The sequence below is a fragment of the Pygocentrus nattereri genome, chromosome 25 (genome assembly GCF_015220715.1).
Source record: "Pygocentrus nattereri isolate fPygNat1 chromosome 25, fPygNat1.pri, whole genome shotgun sequence".
NCBI classification, from domain to species: domain Eukaryota; kingdom Metazoa; phylum Chordata; class Actinopteri; order Characiformes; family Serrasalmidae; genus Pygocentrus; species Pygocentrus nattereri.
The window spans coordinates 583,148-605,000 of record NC_051235.1 but is presented as its reverse complement, the minus strand read 5'-3'; the positions used below and the strand labels follow the sequence as shown (position 1 = coordinate 605,000).

General features: G+C 42.8%; 1 protein-coding gene across 21 annotated transcripts in view; it reads left to right on the top strand.

Annotated features, from left to right (window-relative positions):
- Positions 1 to 21,853, top strand: part of cacna1ab (calcium channel, voltage-dependent, P/Q type, alpha 1A subunit, b) — a 182,400-nt gene that overhangs the window by 150,176 nt on the left and 10,371 nt on the right. For 8 of the 21 annotated variants that reach the window (XM_037534374.1, XM_037534391.1, XM_037534380.1 and 5 more), the window contains 6 exons: positions 5,255 to 5,360; positions 5,543 to 5,650; positions 8,211 to 8,314; positions 14,922 to 15,028; positions 16,228 to 16,366; positions 18,252 to 18,371. In XM_037534374.1, the coding sequence (XP_037390271.1) occupies positions 5,255 to 5,360; positions 5,543 to 5,650; positions 8,211 to 8,314; positions 14,922 to 15,028; positions 16,228 to 16,366; positions 18,252 to 18,371 (684 nt within the window). The remainder of the gene's footprint in view (positions 1 to 5,254; positions 5,361 to 5,542; positions 5,651 to 8,210; positions 8,315 to 14,921; positions 15,029 to 16,227; positions 16,367 to 18,251; positions 18,372 to 21,853) is intronic. The other 13 variants (XM_037534393.1, XM_037534382.1, XM_037534381.1 and 10 more) reach the window with 4 other exon arrangements.

The following is a 21,853-nucleotide window of genomic DNA, read 5'->3' as shown; positions in this document are numbered from 1 at the left end:
GTTACTTCATTTTTGGTTCCTGCTCAGGATCGGTACCAACAGGGCCGGCTGGTGCTCGAGAGCGTTCTCCGTGTTCTGTAACACCTGCAGCTGAAGCTCCGACAATCGGCCAGATTCTTTACCTTCTGGGTGAAGATAAAGAGACGAGCACTCCTACATCAATAAGAGCACCAGAACGTGACCTAGAACAGTGAGCTGGTGTGTCGATTGGTACTAGAGAACTGTTCTTATTCCATTGGCTGACCCAAATGACAATTGGGTTGTTAAACATGGTTGTTCTAAGAACTCTAACCGCCTCTCCAGCAGGTCAAAAATGACTTCGAACTAGAACCGCCGTCAATCTTTGAGCACAGCTTAGAACTTTAGCTTGGTTGTGTGAATTGAACAGACGTTTTGCGCGGTCTTTGACTTTGCCAGGCTCTGTGCGGTATGTTGTGGGATCTGTGAATGACGAAAGGACGTTCTGCAAGGTATTTCATTCAGGAGACTTTCATACTGAAGCGAGTCCATCAGTAAAGATCAGACAAGCTTCTTCAGCTCTTAAGCCTCCTGCAGTGGAGACCGTAGGAACGCGCTACAAAAAGCTTACCTGACAGGCCCAAAGTATGGAAGCAAGCAGTGATGTCTTCAACTGTCATAAATATTTTACGGTTAAGTCCATTTCAAATGTTAATTGCCAAAGCAGTTTGTTCCAGAATGTTCTGCTGCTGTTATGGTGCTGCACTCATACCGTAAACTCTCAGGAGGAAAGGTCACTGGGGTGGAACCCTCAAGGCTCCATCTCAGCACCTTCATTCAGGGAACATATCTGAACCATAATCCACTGAAATGATCTGTTCTAAGCTGGACTGACTCCACACACCCCGCCTCGCCTCGCCTCCAGGCTTTTACTCTACTGCTTTGTTTTAAAACATTCGGTTATGAAAAGGAACAAATACCAACTTTTCACCTGGAGAACCTGATTTAAGCTCCACAATCAGACCTTAAACCCACTGCTGGAGCTTTGAGGGAACTGCTACACTGTTTGGACCTCGATGGAGGAAAACGTTCCTGAACAGAACCTTCATTTCTGACAGTGTAGTATATTCTTCAATCTCCACGTTCCCATGTTACCTCATCTGGTTGAGCTGAGGAACCTTGAGGAACTTCTGTATAGAGGAATGAGATGGATCTGGTTACAATAAAATCAACAGGAGCGTAACTGATTCACGAGCAACGTGCCACCACAAGCATGAACATAATAGCCTGGGAACCGTTCAGCTTTACCATTCGCACCAACTCAGGATTTAAATTCTCATCAGCAGAAGCAGCTTGTTCAGGTTTGAGCGAGATGAGCGGCTGCTGCGCGATATAAACTCACAATGCTGTAAAAATGGTTAGTTCAGAGTGTTTACCACTACGCCTGCACAGCTACATATCGCAGCGAAATGATTTCACTGCAGAATATAAAAGTAACTGTGGGCCAAATCGTCAGGGAGGTCAATAAGTCTGGATCAGAATCAGTGTCTCTGTGATTTCAGCGTTTACTGTAGTTTTAAATACCAGATTAGCATCTCCAGCTTTTTTATACATCATTCCAGTTCAGCAGTTGTCAAAATGTCTTGATAAATGGACAAATAGAAACACTCGGAAAAAACTCATTACATTAAGTTACATCGGAGGGAAAGAATGTTTTTGCCTTCTACTGTAAAGTAGCCAGGTTAGAGATACACTTTGTGGCCAAAAGTATGTGGACATCTGACTACCACACCTGTGTGATCTCCTTGGTCATCCCATTCTAAAGCCATTAAAACTATTATTCCTCCTCCACCAAACTTTACTGTTGGCTCTGCATTCCATTCTCCTGGCATTTGCCAAACCCAGATTCATCATCAGACTGACCGTTAAAGAAGATTCATCACTCCAGAGAACACGGTTCCACTGATCCAGAGTCCAGTGTCAGCACTTTACACCCCTCCAGCTGACACTTGGCATTGCACATAATGATCTTAGGCCTGTGTGCAGCTGCTCAGCCATAGAGACCCATTTCATGATGATCTTGACACCCAGTTCTTGTGCAGATGTTACTTCCAGAGGTAGTTTGGAGCTCTGTAGTGAGTGAAGCTACAGAGGATAGGGGTTTTTACACTCTCTGAGTTTGTGTGGTCTATGGCTTTATGGCTGAGCTGTCGTTGCTCCATTTCACAATAATAGCACTTACTGTTGTCTGGGGCAGATGTAGCAGGGCAGAAAGTTCACAAACTGACTTGTGGCAGAGGCAGCATCCTATGACAGAGCCACATTCAAAAGTTACTGAGCTCTTCAGTACAAACCTCCACTGCCGTGTTTGCCTGTGTTGTACTATTGGCAGTGGGTGTGCCTGAAACACACCTTTTAATTAGGAGGGGTTTCCAGATACTTTTGGCCATATAATGTACATTTGTACTTTTTTGGACAGCAGCAATAAATGACATAAATTGTGTGTCTGTATTATCTATGAAAACCTAAAGGTCAAATCGCTATCGGCCTGTTATCGGATCGGGGAGGGGCAATAATCTGGATCCCTAAAACAGATTACTGCCCCTTATTTCTTAAAAAAATACCGTTTTAATGTTTATTTTTAAAAAGTTAGCACTGCTTCCAAACTTTCAGCCTGTAGATTATCATGTGTCCATTCACTGTGAGCTTTGTGGCTAAACTCTTGGGTTGTTTGGGACGTTTCTGCTTGGAGTTTTTACGCTACATGTCTGTAATCTGTTAGATTCAGTTGGGGTTCTGTCGGCCTTGTCGGCCTTCCTGCACATCACTCTCCCCCCTTTCCCCCTCACTCTCTCTTGTTTCTTTTATTTCTGTCAAGCAAATCATCCCTCTCTCGCTCTTTTCCTGACCATTCCTTCCATCCATCGCCAAGCGTACGCCCACCCGTCGCCTGCTTCATTGTTTTTTTTTATCTGTGGAAACATCTCATGGCCTTCCAGTCTGGAGTGAACTAACCTGTGCTCCAACCCTACACCTGGCCGGTGTCTAACCCAGCCCCTCGTCCTCTTCTCACTCTCTCTAACTCCGTAATTCTGTAACTCCGCAGGGAATGCCACTCTAAACTGACATTAGTGACTGACCGCACCCGTCCTGCATTGAGAGATCAGAAAGAATCTGGAACAAAAAAGCCTAAAACAATCAACGAATGAGCTACAAGCCCAACCAGCAAAGAAAACACAACCAACCCCACCCCCCTAAAAAAGAGTTATCAGTGCAATGAAAGAGAAAAAAATCAACAAAGTGATAAATGGTCCTCTCTGTGCGCGGCTGCTCGTGCTGTTGGGGGGGGGTGTTGCATGCGTTGCATGCTGCATGCGGGGAGGGGGGGGGGTGGTCAAGGGTCACTGCATGAGCCGTTGCATGCTAACTGGAGCTGCGGCTTATCTGCTTGTGCCGGAATGGTCCGAAGGAGAACGTTGGAGAACGCTCACACACCGGCTCTCACGCTCACTAAACGCCTGCCATGCCGTGCTTTGTGAACCAATGGCCAACACTCGTTGTCCAAAGGTAACATTAAATGAGTGAAAACAGGAGTCTGAAAAACAGTGGCCACCAGGTGGAGCTGTTCTTAGACGCCGTTTTGTTCATTTATCCGTTTAGCTGTTTGGAAATGTTGCCTCCAGCAGGTAGGGGGAGCTCTGATCCATCACCAGGGATTGAGCTGCAGTAGCAGTGAAAAATCAGGTGTTTAGGTCAGAAGGTTCCTAAAGCAAATATTTCCATCAGATCTGTGAGAGCTCCAAATGCTCGTACCTACACAGTAGCAGTTAAAAGTTTGGACTTCTTATTTTTACTTCTTTGAAAACAGTGAACACATAAACCAACTGTAACTAAACTAGCTGTAAACACAAATGTGGGTTAAGCCAGTCCAAACTGTGTTCTAGTTTAGATTTTAAGCTCCCCTTTGCTGGTAACAGTTTCTTTTACAGTCCCCTAAGTTGTAAGTATTGACTCGGTAAAACACTGGTGAGGTGCTAACTGGGTACTAGGTAATTAATTTGTCTAACATCACTGTAATGTTCCAGACAGTCCTAACTAAACTCAATTTTATTCATTAAAAATTCATTTAAACCTTGAATTAGCAGGTAGTTATTATGGAGTAAAAAGGTGATACAAAGGTTCTATGAGCTGTGGCAGCAGGATCTCCCCAACGCCCAAAAAGATAAATGTTGGAAAGTTTATAGCATCGGTTTACAGACAGCGAACCTGCTAGTAAAATTATTAGATATTCTAGTATGTTCTAGGAAAGTGGTTTTCAACCCTGGGCCTGAAGATCTACCTTCCTGCAGAGCCGAGTTCCAACCACAATCTGCCACACCTGCTCCAGCTAATCAACCTCTTCCTTAGTCCATGATTGGCAGATTTATTAGAGTTAAGTAAGGGGCAGGCCAGGTTACTGGACGCAGATTGGAGTTAACTTTACAGGAAAGAAGACCTCCAAGAGGAGGGTTGGTGACCACAGTTCTGGGTACTTACTTTCCCAAAATCATTACACGATAGCTCACACTTGCCATGTTAGTGTAAAACCTGTTTCGCATTCCAGTGATATTTAGTCTTGAAACTTACCATCATGATACCCAAAATAACACCTAATGTTCACCTCACACTTACCCAGTTGGTACCTAGAACTTGTACTGTAAAAGAAAGTGTTGTTCTAGTGCTTTGATCCAGCTTTGCACACACAATCACCTGGGATCCTTTCAGACTTGAAGAAGTCCACATATGCACATAAGGTGTTCCTATGAAATCTAAATGTTAGCATTAACCGCAAATGTTTAAGCATGAGCTTTTAGAAGACTGAAAAGTATTCAGGCAGATGGTTCCAAACTTTTGACTGGTACCTACAGGTATAATATGACTTGCTGAAATAGTCCATTAGACTGTAGTTGTTCAGCTCATCACTCTCACAGATGTCCCTTAGACATATCTGGGTCTTCATTGAGAAGTTCTGTGCTTTTCGCTTACAGTATACAGAGTAAAAGTTGGTACTCTGGAAGATCTAAACAAATGTAAGAGGCTCAACATGATAACTAAGTATGGGTGCACTTAATGCAAACTCCAGCAGAGGCAAATGCACCCACAACAACAGAGATAAGGGGCCTGTCAATCATGTTTTGGCCACCACCCATTGAGCTCCCTCCACCTTTTGTCTGTCCAGCAAAACTTCTGATTGGAGGTTTGAATGGTTTTAAGACATGTGCACACACTCTCAACTCCACTGATTGACTCTCCACAGAGACTGCTACGTATGGATTTGCCTGTTGCTGATGACAACACAGTGCATTTCAACTCCACCCTGATGGCCTTAATTCGCACTGCACTTGACATCAAGATTGCTAAGGGTATGGAACATCTGCCCATAGCATAGGATCTGTCTTTATCTCTCTTTATGTAGGTCTTTAGATAAGGGTGTAACTTTCTGACACAACGATTTGATTCATTTATGATGCTTTTGTAAATGACTGAACTCACTAAGATGTCTCACGTCACCACAATTGTATGCCTTGAAATCCCACGCTTTCAGGAGGAGCAGACAAGCACCAGATGGATGCAGAGCTGCGTAAGGAGATGATGGCAATTTGGCCGAATTTGTCCCAGAAGAACCTGGACCTGCTGGTCACCCCACACAAGGGTATGTTGTAGAGGGGTTTGTACCGACCGACACGGCAAATCAGATCACCAACTCATCAGAGGAGCTTCTCTCACTCACTGCTCTGCACCCTCTGATCAGGCGGTCCCTCCACAAATTCCTACAAACCTTTCCTGAAGCCTTCCTTCTCTCAACCTACGGAACATTTGTTCAACTTTCACAGCTATTCCTCAACCTTTTGTTGCCTTCCCTCACTCCACAGCTTACATTCTCTCAACGTTCAGGTAACCTTCCCTGACTCTCCTGAACCTCCCCTGTAACTTCTAGCTAATGTTCCCTCAACCTACTAACCTGCACTTGTCATGCAGCTAATCTTACCTCAGAACCTCCAGCTTTCGCACTATCTTCCCTCACCTTCTAGAACCTTCTGTCAACTCCTAGAACCTTTCTTAACCTTTAAGCCAACATTTCTTCAAACTCCAGAACCTTCCCTCACTTTTCAGCTAACCTTCCCTCACCCTCAAGAATTTTCCCTCAACCTTCAGAGCTTCCCTGTAACTTGCAGAACTTTCCCTTAGCCTCTGGTTGTCTTCCCTGAATCTACAGCTCACAATCCCTCAACCTCCAACTTGCCCTCCATGATCCTCTAGGATTTTCGAATTAACCTACTAACCTGCCCTCATACTCCAGCTAACCTTCCCTCATCCTGCAGCTAATCTTTCCTCAACTGCCAGCTAACTTTCCAAGTAACCTTCCCTCATCCCCTAGAACCTTCCCTCAGCCTCCAGAGCCTCCTTCAACTTCTCTGGTTGCCTTCACTCAAACTACAGCTCACATTCGATCTACTAGAACCTTCCCCATACCTTCCATCTTCCCTTCATCCTCCTTTTTAACTCCCTTCAATCTCCAGCTAACATTCCCTCAATTTCTTACTAGCCTTCCCTCATCTTCCAGTGTAATCTGATCTTATCTTTCAGCTAAATTTTCCAGTACATCCAGGACCTCCACTAAGATTGTGGACTCTCACTTATCCCCTAGGTCCTTCCCTCAGCCTTCAGAATCTTCTCTAACATTTCAACCAACCTTCCCTCAACCTTCCCCGAAACTTCAGATCCTTCCCTTAGCCTTCCGAACCTTGCCTCACCCTCCAGTACCTTTCCTACATTTTAACTTCCATCAACCTCCAGAACCAGTGCTCGCACAGAAGTTTAGATTCATTAGTCATTACTTTAGAACAGATCAACATAAACCTTTCTGTTTACAAGTTGCTACCTTCCTTATTTTCCCCTGATTATGTGTCTCCTCCTCCATCCCCTCTCCTTTCTCTTCCTCTCTTCATCCCTGTTATCAGAGGGTGCCTCACTATAGATGGATTCTCTATAGAAGTCTTTTCACTCCAGTACGTGAAAGGCAAAAAAAAATACTCCTCAGATTAGAGCCTCAGATTACCCTCCCTAGGTTAAACTCTGCTTACATCCTTTTCAATGTGACAAATATAAAATATGTTTACAGATATGTGTGTATTGTGAAAGATACAGCATATTTGTAAAATTATTTAGTAAAAAAATGTATAATATATAACTGTAAGCAGTAAAACTAGATTTGTCAGCATTTTATATAGTGAAGATATATAATGTTTTCACATTGCATGTTAGTATCTTTTGTAGAGTGCATTTTGAAATACTTGGGAACGACCATGACTGTCATCACAACTACGTAGGATGCTTCACGCTGTCCTCCAAACTTAGCAAAGTCATCAGCTCCAGATTTTTAAATTTGTGTAGCGTTTCTCATGTAAATTCTAGGTAATGCTAGAGAGTATTGGGTAAAATTGATTTGAAGAATCTCATACCTGCCAGGGTTATTACAGAATGAGTGCAGTGAGTATTACAGTGATGACTCTCATTGAGGTACATCTCCTGAGTCCTCTTAGGAACATGAAGTACAGTAATTTTAAAGGTTATTACTATTATGTCACTGAATGAGAATCTGCCTGTGAAAAGACAATCGGCTCTGTGACGTACTTCACATGTTCCGTATCTGTAACGTGCTGTGCCGTGTTTGTCAGTGTAACGTAAATTTCAATAGAGCCTGAATTGTTTCTATGTGTCTGATTTGTCCATGTTGTGACTCTATGAGCCAGTGTCTTATGCTGAGCTTTACAGTTTGGCTGAATTGGTATAAATAGTTATGCTAGAACCAATGGCAGCAACCCAAACTCACCCACATAACACAGCACAGAAATCCGGTTCAAACTATTTCTGAATCTGTAGAGTCGCCCTTTCCATTGCATCTTACCACAAGACTCACATCCGGAGTTATGAGCCTATGAAGAGGTGCTGAAATATCTGCCTTGTGTATCCATCTACATTCTGAGGACTGACCATCAGATACTTGATTTCTGCATTCTGAATACATGTTCCCAATACTTGTATTCCAGTACATCCCAATCCTGGGTGTGAAATGTGTAAGAGGCTGGCTCTATGTGTTTGTACTGTGTTTGTGTTGTGTTGTGTTCTGTCTCCCACTCCCATTCCCCTCTTGGCTCAGGGTCCATTCCAGCCCCGTCTAATTGTGCAGGGTAACTTTTGCGTCCTCTCAGCAGCCACAGACCTGACGGTGGGCAAGATCTACGCTGCCATGATGATCATGGAGTACTACCGGCAGAGCAAGGCCAAAAAGCTGCAGGCACTGCGGGAGGAGCAGGTATCAGTTCACACACAAAAAACAAGTTTCTCTTTTCTTTCCCTCAAAAAACCCTTCATCCCACCCTGAGCCCTGCTGATCGCTGGGTAAAAGCATGTTTGTTCAACTCTTAGGTAGCCAGCTTAGTAGTAGTAGACAACATGATCAAAGGTCTGAAACTTTGCTCGGCTGTGGATGACCACCTTTGGTATAAGACTTGACCTTGCATCCAGTGCGTAAATACCCCCTGGTATTTGGGGGGTCCCATGTCAGTTGGCTACTCTAGCATTGGTGGGCTGTTAACTCATCAGCTGATACTTCAAAGGCAACAAAACGTTTGCTTTCCACTCGGGGCAAAGCAAACCGGACAGCTCAAAGAGTTGCCACATTTTGCTCATAACTTAAGACTGAGGGATGATAACAATTCACATTAAAGCTGCTCATAAATCTGAGTCTCTACAGATGTTTACCTGAGCTAGTTTACATTGTGCTTCATTGCTTCCTCAGCTGAGGATGGACCTTTAACATTAGGCTGAATTCTGTCAGTCCTGTCTTAGCCTGGTTTCATTTATAAGCATGTTGAAAAATGCAGATAACAGCTTTGCAGGTATAAATGAGATGTGACTGTTATGATGACTGATACTACATGGCCGTTCTTCAGTGTGTGTTTCCTCCCTGTTGAAGTTCCTGTGTCCTGCCAGAAACAGTGTCCATAGCTCCTTACAGGAGGAGTGTTATGTCCTCATCTGTCCATCAGAACTACGTTACTGCAAAGGCTTTAATGGACTCACCCCATATTTAGCTGAAGAAGCTTGGACACTCTCACTCCCCAGTGTTTGTGTGTGCATATAAGAGTGTGTGTTTGTGTGTGTATTTTGTCTTTTTGTGTGTTTGTGTGTCAGAGTGATTTCTTTACCTGTTCCCAAAGCTCCACACAAGCCGCTCTATATTACTGTGCACTACTCACCTACCTGATTATCTCCTTGTCAGACTGTGTCTCAGTTCTATGCTGCACATAATTTCTGTTTGTGTGTATGTATATATACATACACACATACACACATATATACATATATACATACACACATATATACATACACACATATACACATACACACATATATACATATACACATACACACACACACACATATATATATATATATATATATATATATATACATACACACATATACACATAAACACACACACACACACACATATATATATATATATATATATATATATATATATATATATATATATATATATATATATATATATACATACATACATATACACATACACACATATATACATACACACATATACACATATATACATACACACATATATACATATACACATAAATACACACATATATATAAACATTCTTTACTTTTAATGTAAGTTAATAGAACCAGACCGTCTTTCCAAGTCATTTTAGGTCATTTTTATTGGGCCATTCATCATGAAATTTACGCACAATATATACAGTCATGGCCAAAAGTTTTGAGAATGACACAAATATTATATTTTCACATGATCTGCTGCCCTCTGGTTTTTATGTGTGTTTGTCGGATGTTTTTATCACATACAGAAATATAATTGCAATCATATTATGAGTAACAAAAGCTTTTATTGACAGTTAGAATGAGTTAATGCAGCAAGTCAATATTTGCAGTGTTGACCCTTCTTATTCAGGACCTCTGCAATTCTCCCTGGCATGCTCTCAATCAACTTCTGGACCAAATCCTGACTGATAGCAGTCCATTCTTGTACAATCAATGCTTGCATTTTGTCAGAATTTGTAGGTTTTTGTTTGTCCACCCGTCTCTTGATGATTGACCACAAGTTCTCAATGGGACTAAGATCTGGGGAGTTTCCAGGCCATGGACCCAAAATCTCTGTTTTGTTCCCTGAGCCATTTAGTTATCACCTTTGCTTTATGGCAAGGTGCTCCATCATGCTGGAAAAGGCATTGTTGATCACCAAACTGCTCTTGGACGGTTGGGAGAAGTGGCTCTCGGAAGACATTCTGGTACCATTCTTTATTCATGGCTGTGTTTTTAGGCAAGACTGCGAGAGCCGATTCCCTTGGCTGAGAAGCAACCCCACACATGAATGGTTTCAGGATGCTTTACAGTTGGCATGAGACAAGTCTGGTGGTAGCGCTCACCTCGTCTTCTCCAAACAAGCTGTTTTCCAGATGTCCCAAACAATCGGAAAAGGGATTCATCAGAGAAAATGACGTTACCCCAGTCCTCAGCAGTCCACTCCCTGTACCTTTTGCAGAATATCAGTCTGCCCCTGATGTTTTTTCTGGAGAGAAGTGGCTTCTTTGCTGCCCTCCTTGAGACCAGGCCTTGCTCCAAGAGTCTCCGCCTCACAGTGCGTGCAGATGCACTCACAGCTGCCTGCTGCCATTCCTGAGCAAGCTCTGCACTGCTGGTAGCCCGATCCCGTAGCTGAAACACTTTTAAGAGACGGTCCTGGCGCTTGCTGGTCTTTCTTGGGCGCCCTGGAGCCTTTTTGGCAACAATGGAACCTCCTCTCCTTGAAGTTCTTGATGATGCGATAGACTGTTGACTGAGGTGCAGTCTTTCTAGCTGCGATACTCTTCCCTGTTAGGCCATTTTTGTGCAGTGCAATGATGACTGCATGTGTTTCTTTAGAGATAACCATGGTTAACAGAAGAGAAACAATGATGCCAAGCACCAGCCTGCTTTTAAAGTGTCCAGTGGTGTCATTCTTACTTAATCATGACAGATTGATCTTGTCCTCATCAACACCCACACCTGTGTTAATGGAGCAATCACTGAAACGATGTTAGCTGGTCCTTTTAAGGCAGGGCTGCAATGAAGTTTAAATGTGTTTTGGGGGATAAAGTTCATTTTCTAGGCAAATATTGACTTTGCAATTAATTGCTGTTAAGCTGATCACTCTTTATAACATTCTGGAGTATAAGCAAATTGCCATTATAAAAACTGAAGCAGTAGACTTTGTAAAAATTAATATTTGTATCATTCTCAAAACTTTTGGCCATGACTGTATAGGACCATGGGTATTTTCAAATTATGTCAAAATCTGAAAAATGTCAAAAATGGACATGTGAAAGTTTGTTTTGACAGCAGCGATTATATAATAATACATGCTGGAAAAAAACTGAAATTAAATTTCTTAGTAAAATGTTAGGCCACAAGCTTCAATGTACCTTGACCCAATGTCTACAAGTCTGTGGAACTGTACTGGAGGGAGGGAACATTGTTCTCGCGGGCTAGCATTCTCACATTTGAGCTATTGAAAAATAAACCCCAAACACAGCAGTACTGAATTGAGTCACCAACTACTAGTTAAAGGCCACTATAGGAAAGCCAACATGCAGAATCCTCGAATGGCATTAGGTCCCAAGTTGGCTCGAGATGTCTACCTGTGCTCCAGGTTCCAGCTATCCAGTTAGAAAAGCCTTTGAAAGAGACCAAACACCTTTGTGCCAGTGTGTCTCAGTAGCCCATTAAATGACTCCACCTCCCATCACCTGCAACTCACTCTGGGCCCAAAGAGTCACCACATTTGAGTGTTAGTCTCCGTTGCTCATGTCTATCCATCCCTAAAAAAGACGATAACAGTTCATTTAAGCCGCTTTTGAATCTGTGTCTTTTACAAATGTTTACATCTGCTAATTTACATTATGCTTCATCTTCTTAAATATCCTCAGATGAAGAGGGTGTTTCGGTTGGTGTTTTCTCGCTAGTGGTGGAGAATGCAGGCTGCCACATCAAAATTCAAAATTCTCCCGTAGGTGTTCAGTTGTGTTGCGATATGGTGACTGTAGACCTATAACATGTGGTTTACATTATTTCTTTATGCTCATCAAACCATTTAGTGATCCCTTCTTCCCTGTGGATGGGGTACTGACCACTCCCTTCAGGTTTCATCATGGGATGAAGGTGATCTGGCAAGTGACATTTCCCTCTAAAAGTGTGACAGGTGGCCCCAAACCAGCTGGTCTTAGCTGGACTTTTCAGCAGTATCTGCACTTGTCATGTCACTTGTTCTTTATTTGTTAAATAACTGTTTTCACCACTAACCTATATAGCTAACAAGATTAAGCTGTAAAGTTAACAACAACCCTCTGCAGGAGCATCTTTGCCACCTCAAAGAAAGACAAATAAAAAGTAAAAGAGCAAATGAAAGCAAAAAAACGAATAAATTAACTAGTGTTTTTGTTTAAATTCAGTAAACCCACCAGACAGCATGTTGATATGACATATGTTGGCATAGCACGAATCTTTCAAAATCTTACACTTATGGACACGATTAGTACACAGTATAATCCCTATTAATTATGGTCTAGTATACGACGGAGACACAGAATTATACTGTCTCACTGCATGAGCCTCTGTGTCTCTCAGTCTCAACAACTCTCTCTTACACCCTGTCTTTGTTTTGTTAGCTTTCACACATATTTGTTTTTTAATTTGTGTATTGTTTCCATGTTTTCTTGTCTGTTGTTAACAGCTCTTCCCCATGTTCTCCATATCTCTGTCTCTCTGCCCCTCACCTGTTCTGCCCTTCTGTCTTTACTGATCAATTGATTAATTGATTGTTTTACTGAGTGTTTCTAACATGAAATTTTCTCTCCCCAAATGTGTCTTCATTATCAGTTTGTTGGTTGTTATGGTGAGGTTCTCAGTGTAACCTCCAGCTGCTACAGTCTCTGAGTCTCAGAAGCCTGATCAGATTGGCCAACTGATCAATCAGATGATGCACAGCAACGTTAACCCTTAGAAGTCACAGTTATGGCTTGCAATAATAAGATTATTGATATTTTTGCATTTTTTCTTGCTTGTAGCTCAAAGATTCAGTTCAGATCACGTTGTAGGTAGAAGGTTCAGTTTAGCTGTTGTGTGTGCACAATGGCTTTGTAGAGAGAAAAACCTCATTAATGTTGTGCCTTTCTATTATTTGTTGGCATTGAAATAATTAGAAGAAACACAGAAATACACTCTTAGACATGTCAGTTACAAATGTAGATCACACACATTTGAGTTATTCCACTGCAACTCCTTCAGGGCATGGCAGGTGATGTCACAGATGCCTATGAAAACATTCAACAATAAAGAAAATGTCTATTCAACTTATGGAACCACACAAAATTATAAAAATTAAAGTCACCATGGCAGTAGTCAACTTTTGCCACCATGCCAGCAAAGGCCATTTGGCCACTTTGCCAGATAAAGACCTCTTGACCACCATGCCATAAAAGGGCCACTTGACTCCCATGCTAATGGAGGCCATTTGGCCACCATGTAAAATAAAGGCTGCCTAACCACCATGCTAACAAAGACCAAATGACCACCATGGCAGATACAAGCCATTCGACCAACATCCTGGCAAAGGCTACTTAGCCACCTTGCAAGGTAAAGGACACTTGACCCCCATGCCAGCAAAAGCCACTTGACCACCATGTCAAAAAAAGACAGCTTAGCCACAATGTAAGATAAAGGCCACTTGATCACCATGGCAGATAAAGGTAATTTAGCCCCCAGGCCAACAAAGGCCACTTGACCACCATGCCAGATAAAGGCTACTTGGCCACCATGTCATCAAAAACCAGTTAATAATCATGCCAATGAAGACCACTTGCAAACATCATGCCAGCAAAAGCCATTTGGCCACCATGTCAGATAAAGGTCAATTGGCCACCATGCCAAATAAAGACCACTTGGCCACCATGGCACTTAAAAGCCACTTGGCCACCATCCTGGCAAAGGGCATTTAGCCACCATCTAAGGTAAAGTCCAATTGACCACCATGCCAGCAAAGGCCATTTGGCCACTTTGCCAGATAAAGACCTCTTGACCACCATGCCATAAAAGGACCACTTGGCCGCCAGGCCAAAGAAAGGCTACCTAAACACCATACCAGCAAATGCCAGTTAGCCACCTTGCTTATAAAAGCTACTTGGCTGCCATGCTAACAAAGACCACTTGGCCGTTATACCAGATACATGCCTCTTGATCAACATCCTGGCATAGGCCACTGAGCCATCATGCAAGTTAATTGACATTTAGCCACCAAGCAAGATAAACGCCACTTGACATCATGCCAGCAAATGCCACTTGGCACCCATACCAGAAAAAGGCTGCTTAGCCCCAATGCCAGCAAAGACTGCTTGGCTACCATGCCAGACAAAAGCCAATCAGCCACCATTCCAGCAAAGGCCATTTGGCCACCACACCAGCAAAGGCCACTTGGCCAGCATGTCAGATATAAACTTATTGTGGACTTGTTGTAGCCTCTATAATTGTAGTTCCCTAGAAAAATCTAATGGGGACCACTGGTCTGGACTTCTAAGGGTTAATGAATTTAGAAGACTCAGACAGATTTGGTAGCAAAAGTGTTTATAACCCCTCATTAGCGATGGACTGGATGGACAAGGCTCAGCTCCACTCAGCTTGGGTGAGGGCATGAGGGACTCTCTTTCCCACAGTGCCCTCTGGCTGACTTCTGCTGTCTGAAGCTCCACCAGTGTATTGCAAGGTGGCTTGTGTGTGTATGTGACCCCTTGTTCCCATAAGTGTGTGTGTGACCCCGGCTGTCGGCCATGTCATATCTCACACAGAACCGAACGCCATTAATGTTTCAGCGCATGGAGCCGTCCCCCAATCAGGACGGGGATCAGGGGGTCAATGGCCTGACTGATCTACAGCAGGACACAGTCAACAGCTTGTGAGTAAACTATCTCAGTATCATGTTTTCACTGTATCCCACATCTCTCCATGTTGTCTCAAAGTCAAGGAAGCAGCAGAGGTAGCTCTCTCAGATGTTATGTCACTGAATACTGTCCCGTTTTGTAGAATCCTTCAAATATGCGCTTCATTTCTGATCATTTGACAGACTCAATTCATCCTCAGTTCTTCCAGACCATGAACACTCGTTCCAGACCTTTCAACTCACAGTCCTTTAAGACCTTCAAGTCATCTACTCCTTTGTGACCTTAAATTACCCACCATCCCTCCAGATCTTTAATCACCATGAATCCTTCCAGATCTTCAACCACTCACTTCATTCACCAACAAATCTAAACCCAAGAATGAAGCTGAAGTAGATGCCATTACATCACTGAAGCCTGTCCCATTTTGTTGAACATTTTGGCCAGGAAAAACTCCTTTATTTCTGAGCACTGAAAGGAGTCAGCTGGTGTGTCCTTCCAGACCTTAAATTCCAGACCTCCAGTTGCCCACAATCTTTCCAGACACTTACAAGCCACCTGACTGCCATGCCAGAAAAAGGCCATTTACCCACCATGCAAGATAAAGGCCACTTGGCCACCATTTCAGATAAAGTGAACTTGGCCACCATGCCAGCAAAGGCCTGTTAGCCACCATGCTGACAAAGACCACTTGGCCACCATGGCAGATACAAGCCACTTGACAAACATCCTGGCAAAGGCTCATTCCAGAACTTCAAATCACTCTCAAGCCTTCCAGAGCCTCAACCACCCATAGTACTTCCAGACATTCAGTCACGCACAATTCTTTTACAACTTTAATCACTCTTTGTCTTTCCTGACCTTCAAAACCCTACAATCCTTCCAGACTTCAATCCTTCACATTGCTTATGTCTGCAAGCCAATACAGCCTACCACGGCCATCACCATTATGTGTGAATGAGTTCTGAAGTGGAGCCTTCATATACACACGTTAACAAGGTCTCTTTGACTTTGAGACATATCTACTTTCTGTGTTTTTCTGTTCACTGTTTTGCCTTTCTTAATTCTTCTTCTTCTCTTTGACCCATAGGTGAAGCTTTTCTGTTCTATCTTCTCTCAGCTGTATTTCTTTTGCCATCATTGTATTTCTGTGTGTGTGTGTGGGAACAAATTTGTCTGTAATTGTGTATCTAACTGACCTGTGTGTTTGGTTCAGGCCTGTGGACTCTAGTTTAATGGACAGTCAGTCGTGGGTTACTCCAAGAGCTCAGGAGATGTTCCATAAATCTGCCCCTGACAACTGGAACTCTGATAGACCCTATGATGATCACCATGACAACCGCCACAACCCACAGGTAACCCGTAACCCTACCTGCAGGTACCGCCTTGACGCCCCTCTCATGGGGAGTGTGGAGGGGGGATTAGTGATCCACACTGCAGTTCCTCACCCTGGCCACTAGGAGCTGTTCTGTTCTGCACTCACACCACAGCTGTCCACATCTGTTTCATTTCCATTTTTGCAGTCTCTGCTTGGCCACTTGTGTTTCAGACCCTTTGTGCTTCTGCCAACCACAGTCTTCATTGCTTTGTCTCTCTGGCTGCGGAAACTGACGTTCTAGACACTGAAAACCATAACATAAAAAAACAAGTGTTGAATTTTTATTAGATGATTTTTTTTTTCAGAATTGGGATTGTATTTCATTTAATAATACCTAGCTATGTTGGTAAGCTAGCCTAGCTGTGTCGATGCTTTCAAAACGTCCATGGCTTGAACTTGAACCACTCGTGCTGCCAAGTGCATGAGGTGAATAGGAAATTGTTCTGAATTAAAGACAGAGGAGTGAGATGTTCCTACAGGAAAGCAAAGTAAACTTCTTTTTAACCACTTTTCCTCGTTCAAAATTATTTGTAAAGTGGCACATATTTTGACACTTCGTATTAACCTTATTTAACCCTTGCAAAAGCATGTGTGGCAATACTAAAAGAAGAAAAGAAACGGTACGATAGTGCTGTCTCATAATAATCTGTAATACTTGCGTAGCATCCTGTAGCATCCTGTAGTAAACTTTAGCCATTTGAATTTACTATAAGCTTCTTATAGCAATCCTGTAATATTACTCGTGACCCAAGGGTGAAAATGGATAAATGGTACAATTGTCTGTCAAACATTTTCACTAGCGGCAGTGTTTTCCCTTATCCATCCCTCCATCCTTTCCTCTCTTCCTCTGTCAGTCTCTCTCTCTGTCTGTTTCTGCTGCTGCTCTCTCCCGTTGGTGGTTGAAGGTTCTCTTGCCTCACTGTTGCTCACCCCTGGTCTCTGTTGCCCATGTTTCCTGCCCTTCCACATGGCCTGGCTGCTTCCTCTCTCACTGTCTGACTGCTCTACTCCACCAACACACTGTCATCTCTTCCTGCGTGTGCTCTAGCGCCGCCCTGCAGGCCTTTGCACCCACTCACCAGCCAGCAGTGTTCACACAGCAACACAGGGAATGGGGACACTCTGAGCTGTGGGCAGTCACGTCTGCAGAAAGCTAGTTAACTGTAAAGTTATTAGAGGTCTGTTACCCAAACCAACTTTCAAGGTTCAGGCTGGGTTTCTGGTCGTGTACAATTTTTGGGCTTGGTTTGGACTCCAGGTCAGTCTGAAATGTGCAGATACAGGTTGAGTTCAGGCTTCAATTGCATGCCAGTGCAGACCTCTAATAGTGATAGCCTACATGCTAATGACTTCAGCGTTAGTTGCATAACCACTTAAAGCTACCTTAGCTATCCCTATAGAGATCTAGAAAAGCAATCAATAAATCAGGTCTAGTGGCTTCTCCTTAACGTTCAACATTCAAGTAGAATTTCCAACTCAAACAGGCTAAGCTCGAATAAACAAACATTACTCACTGCTGCCACCTCTAGGTGTGATTACGCCTTTTAGAATCTACATTTTAAAGTAAGAGGCCCATGTGTCTTAATGCATGCATTCTTTCATTGTGTGTATTATACTTATATATTATATATTATATTATATATTATAGTCTTAGTATATTATAGTCTTATACTGGGAGGGTGACATGGCTTCTTTTCAACGTTGGAGGGAATGTATCCCTGCCCCTCCTTAGATTACACCCCAATTTGGCCTTAATAGGTTGAGTTGGTCTCAGGTTTGAACCAGGCTGAGTTTATATCAGGAGATTGCCTTGTAAAGCTGGAGATCCAGGCTGGCCCACACGCTGTCCTTCTGTTTTGCAGACAGTAGAAATGAGGGAGATGGGGCCTGTTGGGGGCGGTTACTCGGACACTGAGACTTTTCACCCAATGGAAGGGCATGGGAGGACCATTTCCATGCCCCGCCTCTCAGCAGACAACCAAGTGAGCACTTTCATCCTACCATCAGCTCTTCTCTTCATCCCTCCATCCATACATACATCCATCCCACCTCCATCTTTTCTCTGTATTCCTTTATTTAGTTCAAGGTAGCCCAACTCAGGTCCTGGAGACCCAGAGTCCTGCACAGTTTGGAGATTTTCTTGCTCTTTAACATTTAGAAGTGGAGTTGTTTCCAAAGATAACAAATCATGTAAGAACGTACCTCAAGAGGAGAAACTGGAAAGTGCAGATTATAAACTTTCATTCCATACCACATTTGTGTTTGTGTGTAGAAAAGGGATGTTTTACTGTGATTTGAATGAGATGAAAAATTTCTGTTTTGCAGAAAAAATAATCTTTTTATTTGTTTTTGTCCTTTTTTTAATCACAAAACAAGAAACGGAAACAATTCACAAATTCAAACTTGTCAATATCAAATGTACTCTGCTCAAAAGTTTGGAGTCAATGTTTTCAGTAAAATGAAACCATTGTAGTGGCAGATTTAAAACAAAATATTCTAAAATACTCGTCCTGTCCAAAGTTTGTATGATTACAAATCAACGGTATGAAGCTGCAAACAAACAAATAAAAAATGACTAAATATACAATATTACAGTATTGTAGTATTGTATTTATCCTTATATTTATGCAATATTGAATATGACATCTAAAAGAACCTTTGAGTATTTTAATTTGCATTTTATACTTTTTTTTTATTGTATATTACATAACGAATTTGGAAAGTGATTCAAGTGTAAATGTAATTAATCACATAAGAAACTATGTAATTAATTTTATCATGTTTACATAGTTTTACAAACTTTGCAACATTAACTGAGGAGTCGAATCACATCTGTAAAGCAGAGAAATCACTGAACTGTGCTAGACTGGAGACTGTCCAGGACCCAAGCTGGACTTTGCTGGTCTAGGTCTCCCATCCAACTATCCAGCTAATGGCCGGTTACCATTTTGGCTTCAGCCAGTTGCCTTTGAAGCACTGAAAGGCTAATACCAAACTGTAGATATTTGGTATGCTAATATGCTAACATGCTAACATTTAGCCAAATGCTAGCATGTCATTTTCAAGGGTCGAAGGTCAAATGGATATATAGTCATGCTGTGGCAGATTGTGTGTGTTAGCGTTAGCATTCCTCTCGCTGCCATCTCACTAGCGCTGAACATGGCCTTGGTTTGTCCTGTCTGCAGGTAGAGGTTGAATGGTTCGAGGTGTTACAACACGCTTTTAAACTGGAGTTCTCTTGAAAAAGAAATCTGTTAGAAAAAAATTTGGGCCTCTGGAGTAAAGATCCACACACAGACTTCACTGGAAAAATTTCCTTCAGGGTTTGTCTCAGATCTAGATTTGTTTAACACTCTTGGGTCCACGAACTCGCCCGTGTGTCAGTTTCAATGTTTCTATATATCTTTCTCGTTCTTTACGATGATCCAGCACAGAATTCCAGCTCAAACCCTTCCTGAATCCGTAGAGCCGCCCTTTCCATTCCATCTCATCCCGAGATCCTACGAGACTCACATCTGGAGTTATGAGCCTGTGAAGAGGGGCTGAGATACACGTCATCTGCCTCTCACCGTGTGGAGCTGCTGGATTCGTGTGTCCGTCTACATTCTGTGTGAAACTGACCGACGGACACTCAGGAGATCACTAAGGACTGACCGTCACACCGGACACTCTTCATTCTTCACTCAGTCCACATCAGAGACTCGTGTGAAACGGCGTCAGAGAGTTTCCAGCTGCTGAAGCTGCTGCAGCGGGTTTGAAAAGTAGTGATGAAGATAACGGAGCCTTTAGATATGAAACACATGAGGATCCTGTTCTATGAAGAACCTTTAGAGGAGCGTTTAAGAGGAGATGATCAGATCCAGAGAGAACGACCCTTCGACTCCAGAGAGAATGAGCTCAGAGCCCAGAGCATTAATACATGCAGGAAATAATGCTGTCATACCCAGGATATAGTTTACAAATATGCAGGGTTGTATTTTTATTGGTTTCTGAGATACAGAGGTATTAAGCAGTAGACATGGTTTTTATATTAGCCTTAATCTTAGTGCTGCATTATAACTTCTGAACATGGATTTTTCCTGGATTTGTTTTTCAACCACCAAAAACAGTTTACCTTTTTCTGGCAGTTAATGATTTATTCATGTGTTTTTATGCAGTGGAGAAACTTCTATTTCTCCACTGTAAAGTACATTAAATTGTTCAAAATTGGTCGTTTTTTCTCTACATTTACATTTACAGCATTTGGCTGACGCTCTTATCCAGAGCGACTTGTTGATGATTTTACACAGGTAGCCCAAGGTGGTGTTACGAGTCTTGCCCAAGGACTCTTTTTGGTACAGTGTAGGGTGCTGCCCTGGTTGGGGATTGAACCCCAGTCTACAATGTAGAAGGCAGAGGTGTTACCCACTACACTAACCAACCACATAATACAGTTCCATAGTCTTCATAGTACAGTCCACATTCAGCAACGAGGGGCCAAGTCTCAATATCTCAGAAACGAATGAATATGTAAGTATGCGGTTTTCTATCTATCAGGCACAAAGACATTCATTTCTTAAAGTATTAAACACATCTGAGGTGGTAAGACAGGAGGCGTTTGGTGACCTTGCACAGAATGACCTCTCAATGATCTATCATTGACGTCCATCATGTTCATTGTTTGACATTGTGCACATTATAGAGTCTCAGAATGGAGGTTAGATGATGATGACTTGCTTGATCAGGTAAATCTGATGATCTGAGGTGTGTTAATGTGCTCAACTTTGTGGGAACAGTTTGGGGGACGGCCCCTTCCTGCTCCAACATAACTGAGCACCAGTGCACAAAGCAGGTCCATAAAGACACGGATGAGCCAGTTTGGTGTGGAAGAACTTGACTGGCCTGCACAGAGTCCTGACCTCAACCCCATAGAACACCTTTGGGATGAATTAGAGTGGAGACTGTGAGCCAGGCCTTCTCGTCCAACATCAGTGTCTGACCTCACAAATGTGCTTCTGGAAGAACGGTCAGAAATTCCCATAAACACTCCTAACCCTTGTGGAAAGCCTTCCCAGAAGAGCTGAAGCTGTTATAGCTGCAAAGGGTGGGCCGACATCATATTAAACCCTATGGATTAAGAATGGGACGTCACTTGAGTTCATATGCGAGTGAAGCCAGATGACTGAATATTTTTGGCAATAGAGTGTATAATCAACAATGAACAAAACAACTCATAACATGCACGGTTCCACGGTTGGAAACTCCCCAGACTACGGCTAGAATCTGTTAGTTGCGTGAAAAGAGTCCTTAGCTCGGGGGGACGAAGGTGTCTGATAGCCTCTTAGGTTTGGTGTAGCATCGCTCAGGCAGGCAGCCCAGGACACTTCGCTGCTGCAGTGTAGCGCAGCTTAAGCAGCCAACTCAGGAAGCCTCAACGCCTCAAAAGAGTCCTTAATCCCTTAAAATCTCAGGCTTATTACATAGT